This window comes from Bombina bombina, chromosome 4, assembly GCF_027579735.1.
Source record: "Bombina bombina isolate aBomBom1 chromosome 4, aBomBom1.pri, whole genome shotgun sequence".
Lineage (NCBI taxonomy): Eukaryota > Metazoa > Chordata > Amphibia > Anura > Bombinatoridae > Bombina > Bombina bombina.
Genome location: NC_069502.1, coordinates 62,660,999 through 62,673,047, shown reverse-complemented (window position 1 = coordinate 62,673,047; position 12,049 = coordinate 62,660,999). Strand labels below are relative to the sequence as shown.

General features: G+C 34.5%; 1 protein-coding gene across 1 annotated transcript in view; it reads left to right on the top strand.

Annotated features, from left to right (window-relative positions):
- Window positions 1-12,049, top strand: part of OTOF (otoferlin) — a 742,062-nt gene that overhangs the window by 529,943 nt on the left and 200,070 nt on the right. The window contains exons 8-11 of the mRNA XM_053709494.1: window positions 7,635-7,689; window positions 8,477-8,608; window positions 10,974-11,036; window positions 11,123-11,207. Coding sequence (XP_053565469.1) covers window positions 7,635-7,689; window positions 8,477-8,608; window positions 10,974-11,036; window positions 11,123-11,207 — 335 coding nt within the window. The remainder of the gene's footprint in view (window positions 1-7,634; window positions 7,690-8,476; window positions 8,609-10,973; window positions 11,037-11,122; window positions 11,208-12,049) is intronic.

Here is a 12,049-nt window from a genome sequence, read left to right as displayed (position 1 = left end):
TACATAAAGTGTATGTGTAGGGTTGCTGTATAAAGTTAATGTGGTTGTTGTATGAAGTGTGTTACGGTGTTTGTTGTGGGTTTTCTATAGGTATAGTTGGTACATAAAGTGTATGTGTAGGGTTGCTGTATAAAGTTAATGTGGTTGTTGTATGAAGTGTATTACTGTGTTTGTTGTGGGTTTTCTGTAGGTATAGTTGGTACATAAAGTGTTTTTGTAGGGTTGCTGTATAAAGTTAATGTGGTTGTTGTATGAAGTGTATTACTGTGTTTGTTGTGGGTTTTTTATAGGAATAGTTGGTACATAAAGTGTATGTGTAGGGTTGCTGTATAAAGTTAATGTGGTTGTTGTATGAAGTGTATTACTGTGTTTGTTGTGGGTTTTCTGTAGGTATAGTTGGTACATAAAGTGTTTTTGTAGGGTTGCTGTATAAAGTTAATGTGGTTGTTGTATGAAGTGTATTACTGTGTTTGTTGTGGGTTTTCTATAGGTATAGTTGGTACATAAAGTGTATGTGTAGGGTTGCTGTATAAAGTAAGTTAGTGTGGTTGTTGTATGAAGTGTATTACTGTGTTTGTTGTGGGTTTTCTATAGGTATAGTTGGTACATAAAGTGTATGTGTAGGGTTGTTGTATAAAGTTAATGTGGTTGTTGTATGAAGTGTATTACTGTGTTTGTTGTGGGTTTTCTATAGGTATAGTTGGTACATAAAGTGTATGTGTAGGGTTGCAGTATAAAGTAAGTTAGTGTGGTTGTTGTATGAAGTGATATTACTGTGGTTGTTGTGGGTTTTCTATAGGTATAGTTGGTACATAAAGTGTATGTGTAGGGTTGCTGTATAAAGTAAGTTCGTGTGGTTGTTGTATGAAGTGTATTACTGTGTTTGTTGTGGGTTTTCTATAGGTATAGTTGGTACATAAAGTGTATGTGTAGGGTTATTGTATGAAGTTAATGTGGTTGTTGTATGAAGTGTATTACTGTGTTTGTTGTGGGTTTTCTATAGGTATAGTTGGTACATAAAGTGTATGTGTAGGGTTGCTGTATAAAGTTAATGTGGTTGTTGTATGAAGTGATATTACTGTGGTTGTTGTGGGTTTTCTATAGGTATAGTTGGTACATGAAGTGTATGTTTAGGGTTGCTGTATAAAGTAAGTTTGTGTGGTTGTTGTATGAAGTGTATTACTGTGTTTGTTGTGGGTTTTCTATAGGTATATTTGGTACATAAAGTGTATGTGTAGGGTTGTTGTATGAAGTTAATGTGGTTGTTGTATGAAGTGTATTACTGTGTTTGTTGTGGGTTTTCTATAGGTATAGTTGGTACATAAAGTGTATGTGTAGGGTTGCTGTATAAAGTTAATGTGGTTGTTGTATGAAGTGTATTACGGTGTTTGTTGTGGGTTTTCTATAGTTATAGTTGGTACATAAAGTGTATGTGTAGGGTTGCTGTATAAAGTTAATGTGGTTGTTGTATGAAGTGTATTACTGTGTTTGTTGTGGGTTTTCTATAGGTATAGTTGGTACATAAAGTGTATGTGTAGGGTTGTTGTATAAAGTTAATGTGGTTGTTGTATGAAGTGTATTACTGTGTTTGTTGTGGGTTTTCTATAGGTATAGTTGGTACATAAAGTGTATGTGTAGGGTTGCTGTATAAAGTTAATGTGGTTGTTGTATGAAGTGTATTACTGTGTTTGTTGTGGGTTTTCTATAGGTATAGTTGGTACATAAAGTGTATGTGTAGGGTTGCTGTATAAAGTAAGTTTGTGTGGTTGTTATATGAAGTGTATTACTGTGTTTGTTGTGGGTTTTCTATAGGTATAGTTGGTACATAAAGTGTATGTTTAGGGTTGTTGTATGAAGTTAATGTGGTTGTTGTATGAAGTGTATTACGGTGTTTGTTGTGGGTTTTCTATAGTTATAGTTGGTACATAAAGTGTATGTGTAGGGTTGCTGTATAAAGTTAATGTGGTTGTTGTATGAAGTGTATTACGGTGTTTGTTGTGGGTTTTCTATAGTTATAGTTGGTACATACAGTGTATGTGTAGGGTTGTTGTATGAAGTTAATGTGGTTGTTGTATGAAGTGTATTACTGTGTTTGTTCTGGGTTTTCTATAGGTATAGTTGGTACATAAAGTGTATGTGTAGGGTTGCTGTATAAAGTTAATGTGGTTGTTGTATGAAGTGTATTACTGTGTTTGTTGTGGGTTTTCTATAGGTATAGTTGGTACATAAAGTGTATGTGTAGGGTTGTTGTATAAAGTTAATGTGGTTGTTGTATGAAGTGTATTACTGTGTTTGTTGTGGGTTTTCTATAGGTATAGTTGGTACATAAAGTGTATGTGTAGGGTTGTTGTATGAAGTTAATGTGGTTGTTATATGAAGTGTATTACTGTGTTTGTTGTGGGTTTTCTATAGGTATAGTTGGTACATAACGTGTATGTGTAGGGTTGCTGTATAAAGTTAATGTGGTTGTTGTATGAAGTGATATTACTGTGGTTGTTGTGGGTTTTCTATAGGTATAGTTGGTACATAAAGTGTATGTGTAGGGTTGCTGTATAAAGTAAGTTTGTGTGGTTGTTATATGAAGTGTATTACTGTGTTTGTTGTGGGTTTTCTATTGGTATAGTTGGTACATAAAGTGTATGTGTAGGGTTGTTGTATGAAGTTAATGTGGTTGTTGTATGAAGTGTATTACTGTGTTTGTTGTGGGTTTTCTATAGGTATAGTTGGTACATAAAGTGTATGTGTAGGGTTGCTGTATAAAGTTAATGTGGTTGTTGTATGAAGTGTATTACGGTGTTTGTTGTGGGTTTTCTATAGGTATAGTTGGTACATAAAGTGTATGTGTAGGGTTGCTGTATAAAGTTAATGTGGTTGTTGTATGAAGTGTATTACTGTGTTTGTTGTGGGTTTTCTGTAGGTATAGTTGGTACATAAAGTGTTTTTGTAGGGTTGCTGTATAAAGTTAATGTGGTTGTTGTATGAAGTGTATTACTGTGTTTGTTGTGGGGTTTCTATAGGTATAGTTGGTACATAAAGTGTATGTGTAGGGTTGCAGTATAAAGTAAGTTAGTGTGGTTGTTGTATGAAGTGATATTACTGTGGTTGTTGTGGGTTTTCTATAGGTATAGTTGGTACATAAAGTGTATGTGTAGGGTTGCTGTATAAAGTAAGTTCGTGTGGTTGTTGTATGAAGTGTATTACTGTGTTTGTTGTGGGTTTTCTATAGGTATAGTTGGTACATAAAGTGTATGTGTAGGGTTATTGTATGAAGTTAATGTGGTTGTTGTATGAAGTGTATTACTGTGTTTGTTGTGGGTTTTCTATAGGTATAGTTGGTACATAAAGTGTATGTGTAGGGTTGCTGTATAAAGTTAATGTGGTTGTTGTATGAAGTGTATTACTGTGTTTGTTGTGGGTTTTCTATAGGTATAGTTGGTACATAAAGTGTATGTGTAGGGTTGCTGTATAAAGTTAATGTGGTTGTTGTATGAAGTGTATTACTGTGTTTGCTGTGGGTTTTCTGTAGGTATAGTTGGTACATAAAGTGTATTTGTAGGGTTGCTGTATAAAGTAAGTTAGTGTGGTTGTTGTATGAAGTGTATTACTGTGGTTGTTTTGGGTATTATTTTACATATAGTTGTTTTGTAATGGTTCCCTGTTGTGGTCATTGTGCACATTTTATACAAATAGTTGTGTGACTTTGATTTATTTTTGTTTGTGGTATGTTTTTTGTGATTATTATATAAACTTCATTATTAACATACGGCTAGATTACGAGTTTTGCGTTATGAGGGGTACAGTGCTAACTTGCACGTTATTGTCACCGCTCACTTCCCTACAGCGCTGGTATTACAGGTTTTCATAAACACGGCATTAGCAAGCAAGAAGTAAGCGTAGAGCAAAATTGTGCTTCATACCGCACTCCAATACCAGCGCTGCTGAAAGCTGCGGTGAGCTGGTTTTACGTGCTCGTGCACGACTTCCCCATAGACATCAATGGGGAGAGCCGGCTGAAAAAAAGTCTAACACCTGCAAAAAAGCAGCGTAAAGCTTGGTAACGCAGCCCCATTGATTCCTATGTGGAAAGAAAATTTATGTTTACACCTAACACCCTAACATGAACCCCGAGTCTAAACACCCCTAATCTTACACTTATTAACCCCTAATCTGCTGCCCCCAACATCACCGACACCTACATTATATTTATTAACCCCTAATCTCCCAAACCCAATGTCGCCACAACCTACCTACACTTATTAACCCCTAATCTGCCGCCCCCAACGTCACCGCCACTATAATAAACATATTAACTCCTAAACCGCCGTACTCCTGCACACACTAGTTAAATATTATTAACCCATAATCTGCCACCCCTAACATCGCCTCCACCTACCTACATTTATTAACCCCTAATCTGCCGCCCCCAGCGTCGCTGCCACTATACTAAATTTATATAACCCCTAAACCTTGTCTAACCCTAACAGCCCCTAACTTAAATGTAATTCAAATAAATCTAAATAAAAGTTCCTATCATTAACTAAATAATTCCTATTTAAAACTAAATACTTACCTATATAATAAACCCTAAGCTAACTACAATATAACTAATAGTTACATTTTAGCTATCTTAGGGTTTATTTTTTTTTTACAGGCAAGTTTGTATTTATTTTAACTAGGTAGAATAGTTACTAAATAGTTATTAACTATTTACTAACTACCTAGCTAAAATAAATACAAATTTACCTGTAAAATAAAACCTAACCTGAGTTACACTAACACCTAACCTTACACTACAATTAAATAAATTACATTAATTAAATACAATTACCTAAATTACAAAAAAAAAAAACACTAAATTACACAAAATAAAAAACAAATGATCAGATATTTAAACTAATTACACCTAATCTAATAGCCCTATCAAAATAAAGAGAAGAAATAAGCTCTTTTACCTGTAAATAAAAATACAAACAACCCCCCCAACAGTAAAACCCACCACCCACACAACCAACCCCCCAAATAAAAACCTAACTAAAAAAACCTAAGCTCCCCATTGCCCTGAAAAGGGCATTTGGATGGGCATTGCCCTTAAAAGGGCATTTAACTCTTTTTATGCCCAAACCCAAATCTAAAAATAAAACCCACCCAATAAAACCTTTAAAAAAAAAAAACATCAAAGCCGGCAGAAGTGGTCCTCCAGACGGGCAGAAGTCTTCATCCAGACAACATCTTCTATCTTCATTTATCCGGCACGGAGCGGGTCCATCTTCAAGACGTCCGGCGCAGAGCATCCTCTTCAATCAAAGTCTTCCAGAATGAAGGTTCCTTTAAGTGACGTCATCCAAGATGGCGTCCCTTGAATTCCGATTGGCTGATAGAATTCTATCAGCCAATCGGAATTAAAGGTGAAAAATTCCTATTGGCTGATGCAATCAGCCAATAGGATTGAGCTTGCATTCTATTAAAGAGGATGCTCCGTGCCAAATGTCTTGAAGATGGACCCGCTCCGCGCCGGATGGATAAAGATAGAAGATGCCGTCTGGATGAAGACTTCTGCCCGTCTGGAGGACCACTTCTGCCGGTTTGGATGAAGACTTCTCCCGGCTTCGTTGAGGACTTCTTGCCGCTTGGATGAAAACTTCTCCCGGCTTCGTTGAGGATGGATGTCCGGTCTTCAAAACTGTAAGTGGATCTTCGGGTTAGTGTTAGGTTTTTTTAAGGGTTTATTGGGTGGGTTTTATTTTTAGGTTAGGGTTTGGGCAGAAAAAGAGCTAAATGCCCTTATAAGGGCAATGCCCATCCAAATGCCCTTTTCAGGGCAATGGGGGGCTTAGGTTTTTTAGTTAGGATTTTATTTGGGGGGTTGGTTGTGTGGGTGGTGGGTTTTACTGTTGGGGTTGTTGTTTGTATTTTTTTTTTACAGGTAAAAGAGCTGATTTCTTTGGGGCAATGCCCCGTAAAAGGCCCTTTTAAGGGCTATTGGTAGTTTAGTTTAGGTTAGGGTTTTTTTTATTTTGGGGGGCTTTTTTATTTTGATAGGGCTATTAGATTAGGTGTAATTAGTTTACATATCTGATAATTTGTTTTTTATTTTGTGTAATTTAGTGGGGGTTTTTTTTGTAATTTAGGTTACGAAGGTTTAGGTTACGAATCTTGCGGGATAGGCTGTACCGCTCACTTTTTGGCCTCCCAGAAAAAGCTTGTAATATCGGCGCTATGGAAGTCCCATTGAAAAAAGACTTTACGCAAATTGCGTAAGTTAATTTACGTTACGGCCAAAAAAGTGTGCAGTACAGCTTTTGTGACAAGACTCGTAATAGCAGCGGTAGAGAAAAAGCAGCGTTATAACCCATAACGCTGCTTTTTCACTCAAAACGCAAAACTCGTAATCTAGCCGTTTGTTATCAGTTGTATGTATAATGTATAAAGTTGTTAATAGGGTTGCTGGATAGTATTACGTTATAAAAGGCAGCTGTCTAGTGTGGCTGTTCATATTAGTAATTTATTTGCTCAGATAAGTAAAGTGTATTAAGTTGCTTGGCTTGGTAACCTATATTAGTAACAATCTTGTATGTATTTGAGGCATTTAGTTTGTACAGCTACGTGAGCGGTTGTTTATTTAGTTTAAGAGGCTTATAAGTTTGGTGAACAGTAGTTTAGTTGTCATTTCATCATTAGTTACATGCTGCATATATGCTGCATGTTGTTCGTTGAGTATTCAGCATAGCATTGTTGTATATTGTTTATTTAACAGTTGTATCTAAATCTAGATAGTAAATATGCCTGGAATGTCTTTTGTATACAGTATATTTGTGAGTTTGCTGTTTGTATCTAGTGACATAGTTTCTTTTTTAATTAGTAATTCTGTTTTTTAAAAAATAATTTTCCCTAAAGATTCATTATGAAATTAATTTTTTTAAGTACATTAGATTCTTTATAGACTAAGAAGTATTTTTAAGCTTGTTTTTTACCTTATAACCTTTATGTCCTGAGCATTTGTAATATGATTCTGAGAACAATAGGGAATATGAAACTCCTCTCCCAGGACAGATGTCTGCAGATATGTGGCACAGAGCATATTTATACTTTCTGCGTTTAAACCACTCAGTAATAAGACAAGGCGACTAGCTTCCTGCTCCATGAAAGAGCAACAGTAGGTTCTGAGTATTTTAGATGTTAATCAGTTAAAGGGACACTGAACCCAATTTTTTTTAGATAGAGCATGCAATTTTAAGCAACTTTCTAATTTACTCCTATTATCATTTTTTTTCTCCGTTCCCTTGCTATCTTTATTTGAAAAAGAAGGCATCTAAGCTTTTTTTTTTTTGGTTCTGTACTCTGGACAGCACTTTTTTATTGGTGGATGAATTTATCCACCGATCAGCAAGAACAACCTAGGTTGTTCAGCAAAAATTGGCCAGCATCTAAACTTACATTCTTGCATTTGAAATAAAGATACCAAGAGAATGAAGAAAATGTGATAATAGGACATAGGAGTAAATTAGAAAGTTGCTTAAAATTGCATGATCTATCTGAATCACGAAAGAAAAAATTTGGGTTCAGTGTCCCTTTAAGCATAATGTTCTCAGGTTCTGTTCTGCCTATTATTAAACCTGGAAACTCTTTCTCCTTAGATCAAAGCCTGACATTAAAATGGAGCCAAGCGCTGGGCGTCCCATGGATTACCAAGTAGGTGTGAGGATCTGTAGGGTTTTGTGTTGATTGGGTTGCACTAATGACCGTATAAATATTAATTTATGAGTTATATTTTATAGCTTTAGCTTATAGCATTCCTCGTTTATTCCTAATCCTTTTTTCTGTTTCTTCTTTTCTTTCTTTCTGTCTGGGTCTTCACTCTGACCCTTCTTCCTTCTGTCCTAAATTCCTTGGACTTCCTAAGTTACTTTGTTTTTTTGGCATTATAAATTTTGTTCCTTTCTCCTCCTATTAATAAAGGAATCGTTAAGTCAAAATGAAACTTTTATGATTGAGATAGAGGGGCATATGTATCAAGCTCTGCTTGTGCGTATGCTGTCGGCATTTATCGATGTGCAGCATTCATGATCCGCAATATCGGATCATGTCTGCTAGCACAATGGTAATTCGGCCCCAGAGAATGCAATTTAAAGCAACTTTCTAATTTACTCCTATTATCATTTTTTCTTTGTTATCTTGGTACCTTTATTTGAATGTAAGCTTAAGAGCCGGGCCCATTTTTGGTTCAGCACTTGGGTAGCGCTTGCTTATTGGTGACTACATTTAGACACCAATCAGAAAGTGCTACTCAGGTGCTGAACCAAAAATGGGCCTTTTCCTATGCTTACATTCTTGCTTTTTCAAATAAAGAGAACAAAGAAAGTTTGATAATAGGAGTAAATTTGAAAGTTGATTAAAATTGCTGCTTTATCTGAATCATGAAAGTTTTATTTTGACTTGACTGTCCCTTTAATGTTACACGCTTATGCGCTTTCCATAGGTCAGTATTACAGTGATAGAGGCCCGGCAGCTGGTGGGATTGAACATGGATCCTGTGGTTTGTGTAGAGGTTGGAGAGGAGAAAAAGTACACATCTATGAAGGAATCAACCAATTGTCCCTATTATAATGAGGTGAGCCCCAGTAGTGATAAACTGAGGTTTACTGATAAATTAATATTATCTCATCTTATGCATAGCTATCATTTATTACTAAAACAGGGCTAGATTACAAGTGGCGCGCTAACTGTTGTGTGCGGCGAGCGATATCGGCTTTTTGCACGTGACGGAAATAGCACTTATATTACAAAGTTAAAGTAAACGTGAACATACAATCACATTTTACACTCGTCGGGTAAGTGCGACTGAATATCTTTCATAAACGTTAGTGGGTTTAAAACAAGGTTGCACTAAACACTACATAAAAACATTATATGTGTGTGTATGTGTGTACATTAGTTTTTTGTTTTACTGTGTATTTACTGTACATATTTAACATTCCAATGTTCTTCAAATACAGGAAAATGTATGTTTAGTGTAACTATATTTTTATATATATATATATATATATATATAGATACTGTATATATATATATATATATATATATATATATGTATACCCTTACCTATATATCTATTCCTATATATATATATATATATATTTATATATATATATATATATATATATATATATATATATATATATATATACATTCTACATGAAGATTATCACATATATATAGAAATATTTATTATATATTATATATTATATATATTAATAATAAAAATTCTATTTTTTCTTACAATATAAAATATAAAAAAATATGAATAATTATTATTAAAAATTATTAGAAATACTGTAAAAAAATCCATAGAATATATATATTTACAGCATCTATAACAATATTTCATATTTTTATTAATATTTTTAATTTAATATTTAATATTTCAAGAACGCACTGTAAGTTTTCTAATTATTCATGTGTGCTAATCCGACACCGCGTTAGACCTAAAGCGCAAAACACAAAGCGTGTTACACATCTTTTACATGCCTATGTTCTTCACATATTATTATTTTATTTTTTTTATTAAATATATATATATCTATATCTGATAATGTTAATGTAAAATAGATATCTATACCTATATATCTATACATTATATAGGTATATACAGATATATATATATAGAAATATATATTTACAATAAAAACAACATTATTCTGTATGTGACGAACATTGGGATGTGATATATTAAGAACCCCTGTTGAGTTAGCGTGTAGTGAGCAATAAGTGCTAGTTTTTTTCTTCAGCACGCTCTATTAAAGTCTATGGGGAGAATAAGTTAACACAGTTAAAGTAACTTAAAGATCCTTTGGTTTAGCGCATGTCAGTTTTCACTCACTCTTTTTACTTTCAACTTGTAATAGTGAGCTACCCGACACGTGCAGAAAGCTTACTTCTAGCAAAGTTTATGCTCAAACAAAAGTTCTAAATAGCCCGCCACTTGTAATCTGGCCCACAATGTTTTTCAAGGCAAAACATTTTTTTGCATGCTCATACCCGCTCTTCATACCTTCCAAGTTAATAATAAATATCATTATTTTACCAATTAGTTTAGCCTGGTATTTTTTACATTTCCTGAAGACAAGGAAAAGGATATTTTAAAGATGGAAGCAGAGTGCACAGGACTAGTAGATAGTTGTGCCTAACTTATGCCTGATACCAAACAATTCAAATTAAGTCTATCCAGGGACTGTGCATTTTAATGTGAATGTAAATCTGCCTGAGCCCAGCACAATAGCGTTCCACAATTCCAGGCAGATTACAATATGGCACAGCACCCCTCTTCGTATCCAAAGTGAATGTATTGCATTTAAAGAGTGCATATAGATGATGTTTTGGTAAAAGGACCTTGATTTTGTCCCATACAGCACATAATAAAACCCACCCATTTTAATCTCATAGGTTCCTCCTCATTAAACCATTGTTACACTTTCACAATGAAATTCAGTAAATTATTAATAACCCCTAGTAGGGGAAATCATTGTTATACATTATTTTAACAATGAATCATTTGCACCAGTCCCAAGTGAGGAAGCATTTCTTAACAATAAGGCTATAATATCAATAAAAAGCCATAAGGTTAATTTTCCTATTTATAGCCATTTGATTTAAAGTTTCCAATGTTAACATTTAAATGAACTCCATTTGTTTCAACAAAAGCTGCCTATTAACTCTTCCTTCCCACCATGACAGCTTTACTGGTTCTATACTTTGAAAGCTTATCTGGCTAATAAAGTGGCCAGCTGTTAAAAAAAGGGGCATTTCCATTTTTATTTTTAATATTTGATTTAACTTCTATTATTTAGTCTCTGGCTTGGCAGGTTGTTTCCCCCACATAGCAATACCCACAAGGTATGTTATTAAATATACCGTAAAAACATATAATGGCTATAAATTTCAAACTTACATTCACATTTGTTTCATTCTATTTTCAGTACTTTGTGTTTGACTTCCATGTACCTCCAGATGTAATGTTTGACAAAATCATCAAACTGTCAGTAAGTATTGCTGCTCTTTTTTATTGAACAACTTATCTCCAAGATGTGTCAAAAACGTTTATTGTGGATAAAATTGCATCCCATAGGTTATTCACTCCAAGAACCTCCTGCGCAGTGGCACCCTAGTGGGCTCTTTTAAGCTGGATGTTGGCACAGTTTATACACAACCAGGTAAGCCTGTAATGCAAGTGCTTAAATTTCTAGATTCAACATTTACATAAAGGTTTTCAAATTATAAATTAAGACATTGGCCTAGAACAATGATGACAAACCCTGACATAGATATGCTAGGCGGAATACAATAGTGTTGAAATGCAGCAGACACTAATTCCCCTGGGCTACCTCTTTACTGCCTACCATTAGTACCAAACTGCCTGCAAGAGAGTATTTTTTTGAAGATTATCATCAATAATTTAGGGCTAATGCTCTCAGAAAGTTTTTATACCCCTAGCCTAGAATTACATTTGATAATTTAGCAAATTTAGCTCTCACAAAGTATAAAAACAGACAATCAGTTTGTCTTAAATAGAAAATAAAAAAAAGACAAAAAGTCTGAATATTGGAATTTCAGATTGTTCGGATGATTAGTGGTAATCAGAAGGCCAAATTGTTAAACTAATGCTTTTATCTTCATGCAAAAAGAGTGGAACCAATGCATTGACATAGAAATTCATTAGCAATGACTTGGTTGACTCTTTCGATCACAGTGACCATAATCATGTTGAAAAAGCATGATTAAGGTCAAGGTGGCCAAAATGTTGTTATTTGTTATTCATGGTATGTGAATAAAGAAGATGTATTGACAAAAGTGCTGCTGATTCTTTGTGCTGTTACATTGTGGAATATGTGACTCTCAGCTTGCACCGGTATGGACTTTATGTGCTGGACTGGCCCTTATACTTGACTCTTAATGGTGTCAGAAATGGGCTTGGTTATATTCTGGTGAACATGTCTAATTAGAAAATCCCCAAAGCTTCTAAGAAACATTAGTTCTTCAGACTCAACAGAAACAG